General features: G+C 40.4%; 3 protein-coding genes across 4 annotated transcripts; all 3 read right to left on the bottom strand.

The window, feature by feature from the left end:
* Nucleotides 1–1545: 1545 nt before the first annotated feature.
* On the bottom strand, nucleotides 1546–17923 carry LOC147862737 (mitochondrial-processing peptidase subunit alpha-like). Its single transcript, XM_087320775.1, has 13 exons — nucleotides 17777–17923; nucleotides 17343–17600; nucleotides 16142–16438; nucleotides 15883–16050; nucleotides 11011–11193; nucleotides 10842–10922; nucleotides 3384–3450; nucleotides 3182–3279; nucleotides 3020–3092; nucleotides 2835–2905; nucleotides 2713–2762; nucleotides 2517–2629; nucleotides 1546–1899 (listed from the first exon to the last, which is right to left on the bottom strand). Exons 1-13 carry the CDS (start codon nucleotides 17813–17815, stop codon nucleotides 1850–1852), a joined length of 1548 nt encoding a protein of 515 aa, XP_087176901.1. The 5' UTR covers nucleotides 17816–17923; the 3' UTR covers nucleotides 1546–1849.
* Nucleotides 6330–8985, bottom strand: LOC147862738 (uncharacterized). Its single transcript, XM_087320771.1, has one exon. It carries the CDS (start codon nucleotides 8983–8985, stop codon nucleotides 6475–6477), a length of 2511 nt encoding a protein of 836 aa, XP_087176897.1. The 3' UTR covers nucleotides 6330–6474.
* A 124-nt stretch (nucleotides 17924–18047) lies between the features above and the next one.
* LOC147862736 (uncharacterized) lies at nucleotides 18048–21534 on the bottom strand. Of its 2 annotated transcripts, XM_087320774.1 has the most exons (2): nucleotides 19299–21534; nucleotides 19090–19209 (listed from the first exon to the last, which is right to left on the bottom strand). In XM_087320774.1, exons 1-2 carry the CDS (start codon nucleotides 20963–20965, stop codon nucleotides 19194–19196), a joined length of 1683 nt encoding a protein of 560 aa, XP_087176900.1. In that variant the 5' UTR covers nucleotides 20966–21534; the 3' UTR covers nucleotides 19090–19193. The 2 variants fall into 2 exon arrangements, with proteins under 2 accessions (XP_087176899.1, XP_087176900.1); XM_087320773.1 differs by having other exon boundaries at nucleotides 18048–21534.
* Between the last annotated feature and the right edge of the window lie 743 nt (nucleotides 21535–22277).

Below are 22277 nucleotides of genomic sequence, written 5' to 3'. Positions count from 1 at the left end.
AGTCTTACTCGCTTTGGTCTTGATACAACCTTGTACATCGTATCATGAAGATGGCGATTTCACTTGCAATTAGAGTATCAAGTTGCTTTTGCAAGGTTATATAAAAGCAAGTTAGATGTGAACTAAAAATGGTTAATGGTTTCTCAAAATGAAACAACGTGGGGGTTAAGCAAGGATGTCCATTATCACTATCACTCTTTGGTTTATGCAATTAGAGCAACTTGGTCACACTTTGGTTTATGCAATTAGAGCACCAAATTGTTCTTGCAAGGTCATATGAGCAAGTTAGATGTGAACTAACGACTGAGAGTGGTTTCTCAAAATAATTTTTAAGAAATGGGGGTTAAGCAAAGGTGTTCAATATCACCTACACTCTTTGGTTTATGCATTGATAAATTAGAAAACGTGGTGAATGGTTGGTGTGTGTGCTTTGCATTTAGGGTTCAAGTTGGTTGGAAAAGTTATTATATATTAGAGGATTAATGCAACCTAAGAATACCCATGGATGGGAAATGAAATGAATGAATGTTGTGGTAACAAAAGATTTCCTTTATGGAACAAGTGGGTGGGGAGGCACTATCCTTCATAATGCATGGTTTGAGATTAAGAAGATTCAAAATATTTTCTAAGAAAAAATTTGATAGTTACATCCACCTCCTATCAAGTTATGCTCTTGGAAATAGGTCTATAGAGATATTGACACGACATAGGGTATGTAGATACATTAGAAAAGTCAAGAATATGGTAAAACATTAGTTGGATGTTGGATGTAAACACCAAAAGAATCAAAGGAAAAACATTCTCTCATCTAGTTGGTAGTTGACATAAAAAAATGGATTAGAAGACGGGTTATGAAATATGTTATTGAGGAAAGGTTAATCGCCATCTTCATGATACGATGTGTCTTAAGATCAAAGTATGAATATCCTTTCTAGGAAGGAGGCACACATTAAGAAGACTTGTGTGCTTGATTCACATGGGTCAATATTAGACTCAAAAAAATATTGCGGTTATTTATCTACACCTATCAAGAAGATGATGCTTAATAAAGGTGTTGGTGCATTCCAAATCTTGTTCCAACCTAGGACAACCCCTTAAATAGCAAAGCCCATATGCAAGAAGTAGGATTGGGTATCTACACCCACCTAAGGACAATTTAGAATGCTCCCTAGATAATTTTGGTTATGATATAATTAGTTTGATATAATTTACTAGCTTGCTTCTAAAAGTAGGATTGAGCAATAGATTTGATCCATCATTCAAATATTAGGCATCACAAGACCAAAGAAGGAAACTTGATAGGCATGCATTAGAAACATGCTCGAAAGACATACAAAAAGTGAAATGTCATCAGTAAGTGGCTATAAAATTCATACTATGGTACATGCCCGTTCAAAATCTATATTCCTTACATGTGATCCAGAAAACATCTTAGGAATCAAATGCCATATATACGTCATTATTACTTCAGTAAAATATAGACAGCTCGTCTTTCTAACACTGCTTCAATTACTGTCTGTAGGACACTGCAGTTGATCTCATATTCTGAAAGTAAACCTTAATCATTTAATGAAATACAAGTATACACTTTATAACTTCTTTGCGGTATATATATTGTGGGTAGAATTAAACTTATTAACGACCCAAATTTTCTGCAAAATGTATTACAAGGATTTCTCGCCATATTTCTCAACAAGTATATGACCAGAAAGCTTGTAAATTGTGTATTATTACGATATACTGTTAGGAGGAAATCAAGCCGCATCTATGTCCATTTGAATAGTCGTCCACTTATGTCCTACCATCACCATCCAAGGAGAACATGTTGCACTGCTTCAGTCCAGTTTAATCAATGCTCAAATACATGAGATACTTCTTCATACCGAGGGACATGAGTAACTGCACATATTTAGCAGCATTTAGGATATTGTCATGAGAAATGATAATACAAAAATATCAAGATGCACAAATACCAATTATGCATATACATTACCACTCAATATGTTTATATATACATTAATATGAAGATTAAGGCATTTGTTATATTTTATCAACACTACAAGTACTCTTATAATTTTTTGGTGAGCTTGTCTTTATATATTTCATGGTAGGCATTCCCTAACTATTATTTTCAGTTGAACGCTTTTTCTTAATTGTTTTCCGGGTCGAAACCACCTCTACAAATTTTTTTCTTCCATGATAACTCAAACCTAGAAAAGTTTCCTAACCTGAGCTTTGTCCAACATAAGATAAAATTGGGTCGAATGAACCCATAAATTCTGAATATAACTTCTTTGTTCCCTGCCTGTTTACATGCTTGCTGGCTTCATAAGTAAATCCAGATGCAACACATTTGGCTGCTTGATCGCAGCCTCATATCCACTAATTCATAGCCTTGAATGTCTAGAAAAATAGACTTCTATAATCTCTTGGTTCAGTTAACACTACCAATGATAAAAGCTCTGGTATAGGTAAAACTGAGCAAAAAACACATTTTACAAGTAGAAGATTCATACCATCACCCAAAGAAGCCAAGGTTAATGGTGTTGCTAGAATTTTTGCTGCAATCTTGTGTATATCATCTGCGGTTATGCTAGTGACCTGATCAATAAAGCTTTGAACAGGCTTCCTGGACAAACACAATAATATGCAAACATTTAGAGAATGTACACAAAAACAAATGTTAGAATTCCTTTTGGACCTGTCACCTACCTATGCCCATACGTCAAAATTTGTCTTCCAATGTCTTCAGTCACAACAACCTGTACATGAATAACATTTGGATGTATGATATGCTTTAATTGTGTAGTAAGGACATCAAACATCTAGCTTACCCGAGACTCCAAATTCATCAGAATTGATGATATTGTTGAGTTTTTAGCTCTACGCAGCTCGATTTCATTTACTGCAAAAAGAGCACTCAGTATACGTATGTTGATCATAAATTTTCATGACTATATGGGATATTTTACTAGGAAATGTATTCTTATTGTCTTTTTCTGAAATGTGATACACAAACCTGAGCCCCCTCTGGCAACTTCCTTCAGCTGGTCGCAAATAATATTAACCAACTTTTCAGAAAAATCAACATCCTACAGTTTTGGTAGAGAAAAAACTGATCTATGAAGAATCTCAAAAAGTATATTCTGCGGAAACAGCTTAAGTAAAGCAATTCTTGTACCGATGCCCCATGTATCCCGAAGAGTCCTGTGTCATTATATATACTGCTGAAAGCTTGAATCGACTGCACTTCTGAATGTTTGTTCAGAACATTTGTATCTGGACATTTAAATAATAGATTTCAGCAACAAGACAAATAAGACATTCCTTTCACGCGTCCTCCAGTTGAAATTTTGCTAGTTTCCATACTTCTTTGTACTTACACAATCGTGAGTACATTCCTTTCCCAGGGCCTCCAGCTGAAAATGAGCCACCACCTCCAAGTAAACTCTACAGAAATGGCATGCACTCATAAGTACCATGTGAACTGATGAAGTCCAGAAATGGCAACAACAGCAGAATGATTCTTTAAAATATTGCATTAAATGATCCTACATCCCAAGCAAGTCCAAGGAATGTTTCAAGGAAATTTTGGACAATGCTCTATGCCAATGGGTGGATGTATAGGTGAATGAGCATGTGCATGGGTGAGTGAGGAATGAATGAGTGTGAAAGAACTTAGGATATATCAAAAGAATGAAAAAAATATATTAACATCGTTGAAGAGCCGAAATGGCCTATAAGAACAAACACGAGATTACATCTTAAAATGTTGTCTCAGCTTACAAGCATAGGTTGATCCAAAATGGAGATGTTTCCAAGGACAGGGAAGAACCTGTGAGGGTGGGAGATAATGGCCTTTATCTGTTAATGACAGGGTGGTGAGGTCGTGGTCCATGAGGCTGGTGCGTGACAAATTGTAACCCCATCACCATGTCCTGCTCAGGAGCCCATTTGTGTAGCAAAGAAGTTCACGGTTGTCTAATCACACCCTACAACAGATAGGATAGCTGCATGTCCATATAAGAGGGCCTGATGATGAATCCATCCTTTGATGCTTGTAAAAAGTGTCTTATAAAGGGCCATCTTCCTACCATGCAATGTTGTGGGGCTGTTTTGTGTAATTTTGTTTTTCCAAGTTGATAACATCAGTTCAGATCAATCCATTTTTTTCTACTTAAGCCATGTCTAAATAGGGACAGTCCAAGTTATATTGGACATGAACCATTATTGTGTTTCAGCATACCAACAATGAATACCTCCCATGTTCAACAAGTTGTTTTGATGACGTAGGACTGAACTTTTATTAGTACATTCATTTAGAGAGCTCCCAAAAGTCATTAGATACTCGTCAATACAGATTGGAATAATGCTTCGGTGATTATCAAGGATGCTCCCATCTCTGCCCTGATTATCATGCGAGCAATCATTGACATTAATGGTCTCTCTAAATCTTTTCAGTGAATTCGCATTTTGTTAAGAATCAGTCCCTAGGTTTCTAATCCATAGAGAAAACTTGTGTGACCGATGTATCAAATAGCCACAATTCAGTTCATGGTACTTGGAACTACAAATGTGCACATTGCCTTTCAAGAGCACCAAGGGCTGCATATCCACGAAAAAGTCGAGCACAAGTATCCTCCCATTCTGTGAATATTACTCCTCGGTACATGAAAGATTGTGTGTATGTTAACTTCTCTCCCAAAAACAGTTCTGCTTCGAATCTTCTTAAAACACCATCACTTCAGCTTTATCTATGTTAATGACAAACCTTTTGATCATACAAAATGCTTTTCAGGCATTAAGATATCTTTGTATTCCCTCCAGGGCGTCGGAGATCAATGCGGTATTATCAGCATGTAGTAATACTGGTATGGCTATACCTGCTAGGCATGCTCCCAAACCGCCGAATCCCTCTATGTAATACGATACCTGACCTATATTCATCAATATAGAGACTGACAAGACTCGGTGATTATTGGATCCTTGTTTTACTCTGACTGTGCTAGCCATAGTCTCTGACATCCCATTGGGGGCTGTGCTTTTCCTGACACAGATTCATACAATGCATAGATTCCAAATTGCATATCTACAGGAACATCAAGGGCTCCTAACTGCTGCATGAGCTGAGTGCACGGTACAGAGTCAAAGGCTTTTTGAAAATGTGCAAAGCAGCAATAAATCCTCTTGTTATGGGATCTACCTACCTCAATAAGGGCTGTGGGGGCCAATATGTGATCCAAAGTTGGGAACCCCTTCCAAAAGCCTGCCTGTCCAGCTGAATGGCAGCCATTGCGCACTGCCAATAGACTCAATTCTGACTCTAGAATCAAGCCATATAGTTTAGCCAAGAGTTATGTCCTGTAGTCGCTTGGCATCATGGGGTATCCTCTCATGAGGATTGGCCCAGTGGTATGAAATGTCCATCTAGTAGGGAAATCTTCACATAGCACTATTAAAGATGTGTACCAGCAAGGGGAGCAAGGTGTCAAGGGTCACCAACCAATCCATCGTGATGCTGGGCCTTCCCAATTGTAACCAATCAATGGCATTTATTACACTGGAGTAAAAAAGGTGGATTCACATGGGTGTGAGCCTTGTGGGTGGGGGAGTGGGGGCTGCCCGGCGATATCATTTATAGTACCTTTGCATATTCCTGCCACACCTGAGGTGAGGTCAGTTGTGTAGTAGGTTTCCTCTCATTAAACATTTTCCATGCTCTTTTACTTTCTTGCTCAAGGATCATTAAGAAAAAGGAGAGATTATATTAATGTCCCTAAAGAGGCCCAAAGTGGCTATGCAAAACACACACACACACTAGAGAAAGAAAGAAAGAAAGAAAGATATATTAACGTCTTTTAAGAGGCCAAAATGGCCTATAAGACCGAATAAGAGATTACGTCTTAAATGTTTTCTCGTCTTTGAGAACAAATCAAAATAAAGTAAATATTACACAATAAATATAAAAGTAAATAAGACGAGAGAATCTGGTTTTTGGCACATGCGAGATTCTCAAGTTAGGTGTATTGTAGCCTTTGTCTCCGAAAGATCTCTATCATAGGTCGATCTAGAATGGAAATGTCTCCAAAGCGAGGGAAGCACCTACGATGGCGGGAGATAATGGCTTTTATTTGTCGATGACAAGGGTGTCGGGGTCGTGGTCCATGGGGCCGGGGCCTACGTGCACGGCAAATTGCCATTGCCCGATCAATCGTAACCCCTTTGTTATATCCTGGTCTGGATCCCATTTCTGTATCCTGGGGTTGATTTCTAGCATTAGGAGTGATCGAGCTAAAGAAAGTTGTGATTGTTCTTTGTGGATGAGCTTGTGTGGCTGTATTCTTCAACAACTTTTCCCGATGTCTCTTGAGCTCGAGCAAGAAAAGTCCTAGGCATCTTTGGTCCTCATATTCCATTACCTTGCGTAGTGGGCCAAAGCCTTGTTTAAAGAGGCAATGGTATCTCCCTCTGATTTCATAAAAGACAAACGTAGTGTTCTTCAGATTCCACTCCTTGATGACACAATTGGCAAATTCTCTCTTCTAGAGGTAGTCGTGTATATCTGCCCACCTCAATCTGTAGCTGATGTGACGAGGTTCGCAGCTGCCCTATCACACTACGCAACGCATAGGATAGATGTATGTCCATATAAGGTGGCCTGATGACAAATCCATCCTCCGATGTATGTAGGAAGTGTGTCTTATAGTGGGCTATCTTTGTACCAAGTGCTATTTTGGGGCTGATCCATGTTATCTTGTTTTCTAAGTTAATAATATCAGTTCGGATCACTCTATTCTTTTCCATTTTGGTCATATTGAGATGGGGACAGTCCAAGCTATATTGGAACGGGGGTAGTGCATTTATACTCATGCCATGTGACTCGAACCATTGCTGCATTTCAGCATACCAACAATGAGTGTCTCCATTTTCAGCCAATTGTCTTGATGACATAAGTGCCAACCTTGGGTACCTTCGTTTAGGGAGCTCCCAAAGACGTTGGATAAATGTCACTGATCGGAACAATGCCTCGGTTATTATAGGTGCTGCTCCCATCTCTGCCCGGATTATATCGTGGGGCACCGATGCTTTGCTCCTTATCATGCAAGCAATCATTGACACTAAAGGTCTCTCTAAATCTTTCCAATGGTTTGCCTTGTTAAGACTCGGTCCCCATGTCTCTACTCCATAGAGAAGAGTTGGTGTGACAAGTGTATCAAATAAACACAGCTTAGTCCGTGGCTCTTGGAACTGCAAATGTGCACATTGTCTTTCGAGAGCACCCAGGGTTGCATATCCACGAGAAAGTCGGGCACAAGCGGCCTCCTGTAAGGAGAACCTAGGTCCTGTAAATGTTACTCCTAGGTATGTGTAGGAGCGTGTGTATTCCACCTTTTCCTCTCCCAAGAAGAATTCTGGTTCTGATCTTGTTACCCATGCTTGGGTGGTGTTAAACACCATCACTTTAGTTTTATTCATGTTGATTGACAAACCTTTGTCCGTACAAAATAGTTTTAAGGCATTTAGATGTCTTTGTAGTCCCTCCGGAGAGTCAGAGATCAGCACAATATCATCAGCATATAGTAATATCTGTATAGCTATACCTGCTAGGTGTGCTCCGGAACCACCAAATCTCTCTATGTATTGTGATACCTCATCTATATAGAGACCGAAGAGTGTGGGGGATAGTGGGCATCCTTGCTTCACGCCAATTGTGCTGGCCACTGCCTCTAACAAGCCCTTAGGAGACTGAACTTTTCCTGAAACAGATTCATAGAGTGCATAGATTCCCCATTGCATAACTATAGGAACACCAATGGCCTCTAGCCGCTGCATAAGCCGAGCACGTGGCACAGTGTCAAAGGCTTTTCGAAAATCCACAAAGCAGCAATAAATCCTCTTATTGTGGGCTCTGCCCTCCTCAATAAGGGCCCGGAGGGTGAATATGTGATCCAAAGTTGTGAAACCCTTCCAAAAGCCTGCCTGTCCAAGTGAACGGCAGCCATTTTGCTCTACCCATATACTCAATTCTGATTCCAGAATCGAGCCATATAGTTTAGCCAAGTAATGGCCAATCATGATTGTCCTATAGTTGCTTGGCATCATGGGGTCTCCACTCTTAAGGATTGGCACAATGGTATGCTGAGTCCATCTAGTAGGAAAACCTTCGCACATGGCTCTATTAAAGATGTGTGCTAGCAATGGGAGCAAGGTGTCACGGGCATAGATAAAGTGTTCACCCACCAAGCCATCATGATCTTGGGCCTTCCCGAATTGTAGCCTATCAATGGCATTTCTTACATTTTGTGGTGTAAAGAAGGTTGATTCATGTGGGCGTGAGGCATTTGGGTGGGGAAGAGGAGGTTGCCCCGGGGTATCATATAGGACCTTTGCATATTCATGCCACACCTGAGCTGAGGTCAGTTGTGTGGTGGGTTGCCTCTCATTAAACATTTTCCATGCTCTTTTACTCTCTCGTCCTAGAAACAAGCAATACAAATGATCTTCAAATTTGGCCAAATACAATCTCTTCTTCCTCCTTACGAGGCGTTGGAAGGTTGCTCTCGCTTGGTTGTATGTATAAATGCCCCGGGTTATATCACGTTGCAAGCATCTCCTTGTATCACGACATTCATCATCATACCAACTATTTTGTATTACTCTACCGAGTTTGGGGGGGTTAGCCGTTGTGTGAGGGAAGGCTTTTGTGGCTGCTTTATGCAATGATTTGGATAAACCTTGGGTAAGTTCTTCAAGGGGTGCGAAAGGATTCAAATCTAGCATGCCATTGTATACACCACAACTATAGACATCAATTGTCTCGCAAGTGAATAGATACCTGGCCAGCCCACTCTCCTTAGCATATACATCCTGTATGCATCCATCCTTTACCTCAAAGCGTAAATATGCATGATCAGCTGCCAAGCCAATAGGTCTTCCCGATATAGTGAACACTTTTATTTCAAGTATAAGAGATGGAGATCCCATTAGATAATCGACTGTGCTTGAGCCCCCTTTTGGGTTCCAGCATGTCAAAGCATCTGATCCAGGCCATTGTGACAAGCCATTATATATCACAAGTCCATGCGCGCTTCCCAAGGCTAGAAAGTGTTTCCCATATTCAGTTATAGCACTCGTATATTGAGCTTTTCTCTTTAGACCAACCTCTTCCACCATAACTTCTCCATAGACAGCCTCGTCGGTGTTAAATATAGTTGTTTGTTCATCCTTGGTTCGTGCATTAAAATCTCCTAATAGTATTATATCCCCCATTGTAGCAAATCTTATGATATCATCATATAGTGGTAGATATGGTGATTCACCTAGAGGTGCAAACCTTGAATAGGCAGGTGGAAAGTAGCAAATTGCAATATATAGTTCCCTAAGATCCCCTCTTTTTATGCATATCCACATGTAGCGTGCATCCACATCCTTATGTACAACACGCACTCTACCATGGAGCTCCTCTTTGTATAGCATAGCCACTCCTCCCGAACCTCTAGTGCTTCCTTGTGTCCGAGGTTGGGGGCGACATATTGACTCCCATCTGTATCCTTGGACCTCGGGGAGTTTGCTAGCCATACATTGGTGAGTCTCTGTATACATAGCAATATCTGTGTTTTTCAATGTATCTTCAAAATATCCGACATCTGTCCGTAGAGAGCCGTTGCAATTCCATATGGTCATGCGTAGGGTCTCATAGGCCATATATCATCATGCGGTTCTCTTCTCTGTAATAATGACCTTGCCGTCTCTATATACGGCCCATTTACCTTCCTTTCTTGCATCAAGCACTCGTGGCATGTTTTCTTTGCGGTGTGCCACTTGGGCTGGAGTGAGATCGTCATCTAAGTATATCTTTTCACCCTTGAGTGCCTTTCGTTTAGAGAGGAAAGCTTTTTTCTTGTCAATATCCATGAAGCGGATGATAAAGGCTTTAGCTCTAGACTCATCTCTTCCCACTCTCCACGCCGAAGCAAATGGAATATCGGATGCTCCAATCTTTGTTGCGAGATTCTTGGCATCTTCTTGTGGACTTCCCTTTTCGGCCCAACCAACCACTCGTACATGCAATGCACGACCTTTCCTCTTGGCTTCTTCTTCTAAAGTAGCATTCATCATTGCCATCCTATCCATGGATGTTCCTTTTTGCTTTTTTACTACCTCTATCCAAGGAGCATTTACTTTAATTTCGTTTTGGGCGTGCTCGGCTTGAGCTTTGGCATCTTTGGCAATGTCTGCCCATGTTTGCATTTCCTTCGTGACATTGGCTTTCACTGTAGAGATGCATCTTTCCACTGCTTCTTGTCCGAAATCCACTTTTATAGCTCCTAACTCAACCTTACTTGAGGATATTTCATCCTTAAGGTATTGTGTCATGTCATCCTTGAGCTCTAAGTGTGATTTCTCCACATGGCTTATAATGTCTTTCCGCATCTCTTCTAATAACTCAGCCTTGATAGAAGCGTACAATTCTGATTTCTGTTTCTCTATCTCCTTTTTCATTTCTTCCTTTAGTGCTATTTCGATATCTTCTCTAATACGGTTGATCTCTTGCGCAATCAAATGGCGTAAAAGATCATGTTTCCCATTTTCGACATCGGATGGAATGTCGGATGGGACCCGCGTTCTAGGTTCCTTATGCGCCCTTTTGACGCTATTCAGGTCCCGTCCTTGAAATGAAGAATGCAGAATGAATCTAACCGGCAGAATGAATAATTTGTAGGTATCATTGGACGAAGTGGCCTACGAGACTTTAAAAAGCTACAAACCATGCTGTAACTTATGGACCAGCATAAGAGAACTTGAGAGAGAACAAGTAAAGAAAAACGAACGAATTTAACCTGTAGAACTGTTACTGCAATTGCATCGTTCTCTTTACGCCAACCACCTTGAGTTTCAAAGGCAATAGCAACATTCACTTTCTGCTCTTGATAGCAAAACGGAAAAAAATTATGTTTAGACATACATATTAAATAATTCAGAAGTTAATGAAGAGTCTGTAGAATTTACTGGTGTATCCGCCATTGCTCGAAAATCTCCACCAGTATACAACGAACTAGGAACCTTATAAAGTTCTTCACTATGACGTGATGCACTTGGAATGTCAGATAGCAGGGGTTCAGCTATTGCTAGCAACTCCTTATGATTTACTCCAGATGCTGCCAAGACCATCCGAGGTGCTGTGTAATTTTCCTGTATGATCACAAATATAAAATATTTGGAGTAACAATTGGAAACAATATAAAAGAAATATTAAAGTCAAGTATTCTTCTAATATTACTCTCATATAATACAACGGAGGGAATATTGAAAGACAGCCAACATCTCAATGCATACATAATCAAAAGAATGATATCTTTGGCAAATTAATAGTAGAACAAAAAAGATCAACATGAGTAGTGTCATTTATGTCAATGTTAGCTAACTAACTTGCAACAAGCAAAAGGCAGAGCAAGAAAACTGTATATCATTTCGGCATCATGTTAGAAAACGAAAACGCCGTTAATAGAGTATCACTCTTCCGGAAGATCGTGACATTGAGGTATCAGGATGGCTCCAGCATGGCGGAGCACCTGAACGCCTTCCAAGGACTTATCATCAGACCACCTCACTAGGAGTACCTCCTGCCGATGAGGTATTAGCTTTATTGTTACAGGGATCCCTTCTGGACAGCTGGGAGAAGCTCATTGTCACTTTGCGCAACGCCGGACCAGAAGGGAAGCACTTATCCCTAGAGCAAGTGAAGTTGAGCTTACTAAATGAGGAAGCTCGTCAGAAGGACCGAGAGTCCAGTATCAAACCAAAAGCCCTAATCACAGAATGTGACATGAATCGAGGAAAAGGCCAAAAATAGAAGTCCCTAGAATCGAGATAAGTCGGCGACAAGGTCAAAGTCGAGGGGGAGGCCCACATGCTTCTATAGCAGGAAGCTGGGGCACTTTCAAAAGAATTGCCGACATCTTCAAAAGAACAAAGGGGGAGCTGATGGTGCTCAGCCGAAGAAGATATTGGCGATCACAACAAGAGAGGAGTTGTTGCTCATCAGTGAGCAAAACGACGTGAACCTTGTCGGTGATGAATCGTCATTGGTAGTTGATTTGGGTGCGTCATTCCACCTAACCCCCGACCGGAAATGTTTTTCATCTTACAGAGCCGGAGATCTTGGATCTAAAAAGATGGGAAACACAAGAGCATGCCATATTGTCGGCATAGGAGATGTGTGTTTGGTAACCTCAACCGGGTGCAGACTTGTGTTGAGAGATGTTCAACACGTTCCGGAAGTCAGATTAAATCTGATATCAGCCGGTCGGCTGGATGATGAAGGCTACACAAGTAGCATCCAGAACGGTGTCATGAAGTTTTGCAAGGGAAGCCTGATTGTAGCACAAGCCCAAAAAACTAACACACTATTTGATGCATGCTCAATTATGAAGAAACGAGGTAAATGTGACAGCCGACACTGCCGGTAAGTTGTGGCATAAGAGGTTGTGCCAAATGAGCCAGAAGGGAATGCAAATGCTAGCCGAGAAAGATCTCCTACCGGAGATGAAGAAAGTGCATCTGGACAAATCTGCCGATTGCTTGGCCAGCAAACGAAACAGAGCAGCTTTCCGACCGAGGCCTCCGATTCGGAAGAAAACCGTCCTAGAACTCGTACACATCGGTGTATGTTATGTAGACGCAAAATCTCATTCCGATGGACAATACTTTGTTACCTTTATTGACGATTACAGTCCTAAGTTGTGGGCTTATGTGCTGAAGACGAAGGATCAAGTACTAGGTGTTTTCAAGGAGTTACAGGCGAGAGCCGAGAGAGAAACTAGCCGAAAACTAAAAGTGGTCTGAACGGACAATGGCAGAGAATACCGAGGGCAATTCGAGGTATATTGCCAATCTCACGGTATTCGGCTCGAGTACACAGTGCCATGCATTTAAATGGATCTGCTATGTGACTCCGAATAAAGAAAATATTATTATGCTCGTGTCTCATAAGTTTGTTAAATAAAGTTTGCTTAGAGAAGTGATACCAAGGTGTTGTTTCCATAGTTAGTGACAATAGTGTCCCATTTGTCAACTACTTGACTCGTGTGGATTGAGTATAGGAGGCAATGTGAGCTTATGACTCATCTATGACACCTTACTGGCAAGTTTGTCTACACAATTGACTCTGTAAGAACATGTAGTTGTAAGCATTAGAACTCCATGTTGTTTGGATTGGATGACCATATATTCATGATTCTTGGTTGTGTACCTAAGATTGAGTCAATGAATTGATAGTGGAATGTTCCATCTGATTTTAGGGGGATTACATCAATCTCACTTCCCATCATTGAGCATCACTTGGGTTACATTGATTCTCAAACATATAACCTAGATAAACACATCAATCATTTATGTATGGAGTTTCGAAAGACTATCCATTATAAACTAATTTTATGAGAACTTTATTGTACAGGAGGTCATTGAATATTTAGCCTATGCTACACCCAATGAAGTTATGAGGATGGATTGTTCATATGTTCCAGCCATCCGAAGCTGTCAAAATTGACATATTTTTGTAGAGATTTCCAGCTTTAATCAGAAATTCATCCAGAGATACACTTCCTAATTCGCTCTTTTGACTGATTCATTGCAGTTGGATGTGGTCTATTATTGGACTTTTGCTAGGCAGCATGAATTTGATCAACAGAAATGTGTATATCTGCACCCGTGTTGAAAGTGGTTTGGACCTGCAATTACCATTACCTAGAGACCGATGCTGGTGATGTAGCAGTAGGCTTTGTCCTTTTTCAACAAGGCACCAGTGGTTTTGGAGAACAAGAAGCTTTTTGAATTTCCAAGGAAGTGGCATGTGAATGAGCTAAAGGTGCACTCAAGACTAGACATCACTACTTATATGGAACCAAATTCAAAGACTTGACTGGCGACACCACTTTGACGTACATTTTTACTCAGCCAGAACTGAGGAGTAGCCACTTTTGCTCATTACAGGTGGGAAACGGCAAAGATAGCCATGGATTTCGTTGTGGGTTTGCCTCATCCTCAGTTGACTAAAATAGCACACACTAGGAGTTATTTACCATTGCTTGAGTTTGCATATAACTCACAGAAGTGTTCAGTGACTAAGTTTTCCCATTTCAGCTAATTATGAAGTTCAGCTAGCATGTAGTCATAATCCAAATAATTCACAACATTTACTGGATATGAGAGAAATGTTGGATATGGCTAAGAGATATCCAAGGTTTTGCAACATGAAGCATACTCCTAGATCTTTTGATGCAGGAGATTGGGAGTAATTGTTATGGATGATCATAATGAACATACAAAAGGTTGCTTATAACCTAGATTTGCCAACAGGTAGTCGTATCTACCCTGTGTTTCATGTTTGTAGAATGAAGAAAAAGTGTCTACTAGATGAAGATAGTGTTAGAAATATTGAGAATCGATTAGATAGGTATATAGAGTTACAACCACAGAGATAGATATATGAAAACAAAACTTCTATTACATATGAGAGTAGCTCACAATGCTAGTTCACCCATACGCTCACACCTTGGAGCTTAGATGGGATCTGGACCAGCTCACTACAAAATTAGTGGGGACTGATGATCAATACACCACTGTGTAAGAGAGTGGATTATATTCTCTATTTGGTCTGAGTGTAACATTAAATGTGCATGTCAGTTGATAGTAGTGGAGATATTCCTTTTCTGTCAACTGACGTGTCATTTAATATGACCCAACTCCCTAGATACAAGCTAGTGCTAGATAGTACTTATCTTGAAGTCAATGGCACATACTTCAAGACTAAGTACATTGCAACTTGCCCACAAAATATTCTAGTTGACTTGATTAGCCAATCCTATGACCTATTTCACTCTTTCCTAAATCCACTGTGTCCTACGCATCTACGGTTTCCTCGATTAACACCTTATCGACCCATATGGTCGAATTGCACACTAGCCGCTCCTCATTTGGGGCGCTATCACAAAATGTGCACTCTAAGAGCACATATGGGGATAGATTTACAACTTGGGGCTGATCATTGATTATATCTAACAAATAGAGTGGTGAATGGTACTTTGGAACTACAAAGTTCTTTTATAGTTGACTTAGGACCATGTCATACGTATCCTAGACAATCCAGAGAGGAAGTTCGAAGGAATCATACTTTCATCAATTTCTGGGGTCTTAGAAAGGTTTTCCTAAGTCTTGGGAATCTGAGATGAAGATATAATGGTGGCTGGTACTATAGAACTGCAATAGTTGACTCAGAACCGTGTAGTATCCTAGACATTCAAGAGAGAAAGTTGAAGAATCATACTTTCCATCAATTGCTGAGGTCTTCAAAAGTTTCTCAGTCAATCAGTCTTCGAAAGATTCTTGGCTAAATTATATTGTGATGTGTAATGTTGATCTTGATGCCTACCACATGTGCAGGCACGTCACATGGGACAAAGATTAAAAACCACGTATATCCAAAATAACTAGAAGAATGTTTCAAGAACCCCCTAGAAGATTTAACCGAAAGATACTGAGAATATACCATAGTATGAATCCAAAATTGTAAGCTTTGTCGCACCACATCATGAACTTCAATATCTCAAAAGGTGGTAAGGTTCAATGCTGAGTTTGTTGAGAACATTAGAAGTAAACTAGTCATCAGAATCAGGGTGTGTCAATCACTTCCATGGTGTAGATGACAATATATGATATGGCATCCCCAAGCATGTCAGCCATGCTTATGGCTATATCACTACTTACAAACCCTGACATAGTAAGCTTTTAATATTGCACACACATACAAACATCTGATTTTCTAATAAACTGTGGCAGCATGCAATATTGCATGTCATTAAAGCAAATTAGAGAAACACACACCTGGACAAAGTGGGCCAATGCATCAGCAGTTATCAGTGACAAAGATGATTCTGGCACAATGAGAGGCTTAGCCAAACCACCTCGGTACCCAATGGTATGTAGAGCCTCGAGCAGCAAGCTTTGAGGATTATTCATTAGTTCAGCCAAATCTCCCTTTACTTTAGCTAGCTGAAATCCATTTGCATAGCAGAATTTGGCTCAACAATACATTCTATACTCCTTTAACCCAATCTAATACCATGATATTTAGATGCTTCACCTGTTTCTTCACCTCCCATTCATAAAAGACAGGGTTTCTGACACTGTCAATCAGTAACTCTACTACTTCAGGCATATGCGTCTTAATAGCATCAGCAGTGTATGCAATCTGCTCACGAGATGCTGATGCCATGATGTTACTACCAATCGCTTCCATTTCTCGTACGAGCCGGAAATGTGACCTGTTTAAGGTACTCTTAAATGCCATGCGCTCTAACAAATGTGCAGATCCTGCTGTCTTAGGGGTCTCATTAATGGAACCAGCATCTATGTATAAGCCAACAGTTATCGTCGGTCCCTGTAAAACGTGAGCTAACTAATCATGATCAAACATTATGCATGAATTGATGTGGGCTAATCAACAACAATTGACAAAAAGAAATGAACATAATGCATAATCCATCATTAACCAATCAATAGTGATCAGTCCAAGAACAAAATATAAAATGACATAAGCCAGTCAATTGCTACAAATCTGAGATGAAGCAAACATCATGCACAATACTCTGACATGAGCTAATGAGCAATAATCAATCCAAAATCAAACAAACATCATGCATAATCTGATATGAACCAATCCATAGGGATCAATTCAACATCAGACATCCTGCACAATCTGACATGTGTCAATAAACTGTGATCAATCCACCAGAGCAGACAGTATCATGCATAATCTGACATGAGTCAATCAACAGTGACCAATCCAAGATCAAACATGATGCATAAGCTGATACTGACATGAGCCGACAAATACAATGATCGCTGATCCATGATCAAACATGATGCATATTCTGACGTAAGCCAACAGGCAGTTATAGATCCAATAACAAAAATCGAGCATAATCTGAAATCATGCATTCCAAGATCAAACATCATACATAATCTGAGATTATTCAATCCAAGATCAAACATGATGATATGACACCGTTCAAGAAATCCAAGATCAATCATCATACATAATACAACATGATTCACTCAATAGTGATCAATCTGATGAAAAGATCATGCATAAAATGACATGAATCCAGTGTCAAAGATCATGCATTATTTGTTATGATCCAGTTAATAGTGATCAATCCAAGATAAAGCATCATGCATAGTGTGATTAAGAGATTAGCATTTACTTAAATGACTATACGTACTTAAATGAATGCTTAAATCATCATAAATGTGCTTAAATGAACCACTATCAACACACTTACCGGGATGTTTTCCGAAGCAATTTTCAATCCATTATCAAGGGTTGTGATCTCTGTTGGCGAAGCTAGAAATGTATCCGGCAAAGGATGGGGTAACTTGATGCCTGGGAAAGCTTCATACAAAGGAGGAACCTTTGTTCCTGGACTTTCTCCAATAAGCCACGCCAAAAAGCCTCCTTTACCAGATATTACTGATGTTGAAGGAACAGCAAGGCGAGGTAGGCTCGAAGAAATACCTCTCAAATGTATATTAGCATTTTTCTGTTTATATTTCTTTTCAAGGAAATATCAGAATTAGAAAAACATGTCTCTAATTTTTTTCACTTGGAAATTATATGCAGAATGAAATTGTGACAAGATCTAAGGTTGGGAAAATGGTTTTGACTGAAATATTTCGCATTATTTTCTGTTTTCAAGGAAATGGAGAAAGATCTGACCTTCAAAGCAGAGAATCTTCGAGAGGAAGCCCTCAACATGGCGATAGCGATGGCGATACTCACAGTGTGTGCAGAAAAAAATAAAGGAATACGGGGAAAACGATCGAAAACACCAAGCTTACATTTTATTTCACTTTATTTAGTCCTATAAATTGCTGATCGATAAGAAGAATAATAATAATAATAATAAGAGAGTTTTTAGTCTCGAATATTTATCTACATACAAGCCTTTTTTTACCTTCTCTCGTGGGTCACAAGTGAAACTTGTCTTGCAAACTCCCCATAGTCGACTTGATTTCTACATCTATTGTGTATTAAAGATCAAAACATCTTTTTTTATTACTTAGAGAACACGGAGACCCAATCTAATCTTCTAAGGAGCAATTGGAATTAAGCTATCCAACATAATCTTCTAAGGAGAAATTGGTTCACTCAATTCAATTTGTCATCTTCAAACCCCCTTAGTGTAACATCAAGTTTTTAATTTAAATTGCATTCAAATGTTAAGTTGCAACCTTATTCGGAAAGAAGAGTTTATGAATAATAATAACTCAAGATTTCCTATGCCTAAGTTACAATAGTCCCTTTGCCATTGTCAAATCAAGTGCTTTGTTGTAGATTATCCAAGGACTGAATCGAAAATCTAGTTTGTGTTATGCACCATGTAAATTTCTACCAAGATTTATTGAATAAGTAGGCACCTTACTCAATGAGAATATGAGTTGTACTTACTTCAAAAATGAACAAAGAATCGTGTAGCCAATAGCCAAGGGGTCACTTTGATTTCGTTGGTTCTCTAGGATATCTATCATGCACACGCACACTTAGAGAGAGGCAAGGCAATGTAGGTATTTAGGCGAGCCTAGTTTCTTCTATAGATTGGTGGCATTTGTTTGTTGGTAAGGCCAGCCTCGGAGTTGGCATGCGATTCAATGGTCCCAGGAAAATCATTTACGTGACCAAATTAAGCTAAAAGGTCCAAGGAAAATCAAGTAATCTTCCTCCTTTGATAAGGTTCAGTTCATATTATCGCATGGTATATGTTCTTCAGGTACATTGGTCACGCAAGGGTTGATACAAGACGTCGTTTGGGCCTCCTTATAATAAATAATAACACTCAAAATTGACCAGGGCTCAAAAGTTTTGTGATGATTATTTATTATTTGGTCATTTTTTGATTGATGATTCATTCTTACAGATGGATCATGGAGCAGTAGCACTCCATCCACTCAGATCATCCATGGTGGGTGCATCAGACTCCTGCTTCACGCTTCACGATGGCCTCGAACTATCGCTCGTCTCAATGGACCCTGGAAGATGGTGTAGAGCGGTGGCATCACGTCGAGGCTGATCCTGTCCATGGCCTCCTGGGCTGTCCATCCATGGAAGCTTCAAATCATCCATACCCTTAGGAGGATCAATACATCCTATATCTGGCCAGGACAAATGGATGTCAACGTCTCTGTAATAATCAAAAGGATCACGTTGATGATGGAGATGATCATCTGTAAGTTCATATAACCTGTCGTTGAGCCCTGCATCCATGGATTGGTTTCGCATGCCATTTACTCCTCCATTCGTATAATGGTAACTAGGATCATATAAAGTACTCATGCATTGATTCTGATCCTGATGCTGATTCCAATTCCAACTCGCAGTTTCATTTGATCCCAATATAGAATATTCTCCATTTCGAGTTGTCGCGTTCACTGCAGGATTAGCAACATTAATTGCTCCAAACAAATCATTATCACCTGTAGTATTCGCCATTAATGATCCACACTCTGCGCTGCCGCTGCATATTAAATCGACAGAAAACCAATACATCATGGAATTAGGGTTTGAGATCAGGGGGAAGTCAGGGATTGGGTTAAAAATAGGGTTAGGCTCCTGATCAAGGTTTCTCGGAATACAGATATCACTCAGAGAACTGAAATCAGGCTCAGATTTCGAATCAAGGTTGCTTGGAGCGCTGAAATTAGGGCTGGAGTTATGACTATCAAAATTAATCATACTGGAGTTAGGGTCAGGATTATAAGAATCCACATTAGTTAAGCTGCAATTAGGATTAAGATTGGAATTAAAAGGGTCAAGGTTCTGATAAATATTACGTGGAGTGGTGAAATCAGGGTTTGGGTTAGAATTAGGATTATGATCTTGTTCAATGTTTCTTGGAACACTAAAATTAGGATTATGGTCCTGATTTATTATATTGCTTAGATGACTTAAACTAGGGTTAAGTGGATTGGAAATAGGGTTAAGGTTGTAATCATCAAGATTAATTAAATGTAAATCGAGGAGTGGGTTTTGATCAACGAGATCAATGAGGTCGAAATCACCAAAAGGATTGTGATCATCAAGGGCATCTATATTAAAACTAGGGATAGAGTTGCCATCCGCATTGGTTGGATTGGAAGTATCATCGAGGGCAATCATATAAAAACTAGGGATAGAGTGGTCATCCACATTGGTTGGATTGAAAGTAGGGTTAGGGATGGTAGGAAGGGTTGGATTGAAATTAGGAGTAGGGTAATCCTGGTGAGGGATTGGGCGAATGGAGGTAGGGTTATGTTGATCAGCAGGAGCAACAATAGCAGTTATGGGACTAAAACTGGGGTCTATGGCAAGATCGGTTAGAAGCGGGCCCAAATTAGGGTTTAATCCGACGAATTCAGACCATTGAAGAGGGGCGAGGGTACTAGAACCAAGGTTGGAGGTGGTATGAGCAGCGGAGGGGGAGGAGGAGGCAAGGAGGTTTTTTGAAAGCGGCAGCGGAGGAGGAGGAGGGGCGGCAAGAGGCAGTGCGGCATCGGGATGCTGGCGATCAGCTTTGGCTCGTTTGCTCCTAGGCTTTCTCTCAGCGGAGGTGGCGGAGGTGGCGGCGGGCGGTTCAGCTGCGTGGGGGTCCGGGCCATGGTATTTGGGGCGGCGGCCGCGTGGGCAGTGGGAGGAGAGGGGCTGAGGTTGACGGGCGGGGTTCTTCTTGTGGGGGCTCAAGCGGAGCGAGAAGTAGTGCTTGCAAGCGCCGCACTTGTAGCGGGGCTGGAGGGAGACGCAGGTCTTGGAGTTGTTGAAGTATCGGAAGGACGTGGAGCCGGTGTCGTTGTGGCAGTGCTTGCACGTCGGCTTCAACTTCCTGTAATACTCTTTCCTCACCTCCTCCTCCTCCTCCATCACTTCCTTCTTCATATTAATAAATACATAAATAAATAAACGCTTGCTTCTTCTTTTTGTTTCTGTTTGCTCTTTAAACCCTTTCCTCCCCCTGGAAAACGCATGAGCCGAGAACGCTCGTTGCTTTTTAGTGTTCACGTCGGCTTTGACACTGCGTTGCCACACGCCCAGCAGCTCTACCACATCATCATTTCTACGTCAAACACACTACCGCCCACCATTAGTCACCACCTTCGTTCTCTTAGGAAAGCAAACTTCTCATAATAATAAGTTATAACTATAGACTTGTATGAAATTTGGACCAGGCACACGATCACAACATCAGGCTGCTCAATTCACTCCTTGTTGTAATGTTTCGAAGATATATATAATTGTTGTGGGAGAAACTAATTTATGGCTTACACACTTTTTTGAGATTCATATTCATAATTTTATTCTACTGCGTTGCCACGTCCAGCAGCTCTACCACATCATCATTTCTACATCAAACACACAACCACCCACCATTAGTCACCACCTTCGTTTTCTTAGGAAAGCAAACTTCTCATAATAATAAGTTATAACTACATATAGACTTGTATGAAAATTTTTGGACCAGGCACACGATCACAACATCAGGCTGCTCAATTCAGCGCTTCTTGTTTTAATGTTTCGAGGATACATATTGTGGTGTCTTATGTCTTATGTGCATTTCACAATATATATAATTTTTGTGGGAGAAATTAATTTAGGGCTTATACACTTTTTTGAGATACATATTCATAAATTTATTCCTTCTTAGTATAAAGAAAAGGGTTTAATTAAAGGGCAAACAGAAACAAACAGAAGCAGAGGGGGTTTTATTTATTTATTATATGAAGAAAAGAAAAGAAGTGATGGAGGAGGAGGAGGTGAGTAAAGAGTATTACAGGAAGCTGAAGCCGACATGCAAGCACTGCCACAACGACACCAGCGCCACATCCTTCCCTTCCGCTACTTCAACAACTCCAGGACCTGTGTCTCACTGCAGCCCAGCTACAAGTGCGGCACCTGCAACCGCTAGCCTCCCCAAAGCTGATTGCCAGCCTCCCGATGCCACGCCGACTCTTGCCGCCCCTCCTCCGCCGCCGCCGCTTTCAATAAACCCCCTCGCCTCCATGATAACCCTACTTTCAATCCAACCAATGTGGATGTCCACTCTATAATCCCTAGTTTTGATATGATTGTCCTCCATGGTAACCCTACTTCCAATCCAACCAATGCGGATGACGAACTCTATCCCTAGTTTTAATATAGATGCCCTTGATGATCACAATCTTTTTGGTGATTTCGACCTCATTGATCTTGT

The sequence above is a fragment of the Azolla caroliniana genome, unplaced genomic scaffold (genome assembly GCF_043228905.1).
Source record: "Azolla caroliniana isolate FFs.n. ecotype wild unplaced genomic scaffold, voAzoCaro1.0.p SCAF_6, whole genome shotgun sequence".
NCBI classification, from domain to species: Eukaryota; Viridiplantae; Streptophyta; class Polypodiopsida; order Salviniales; family Salviniaceae; genus Azolla; species Azolla caroliniana.
Note: the sequence above shows the minus strand (reverse complement) of the source record. Positions and strands in the feature narration are given on the sequence as shown.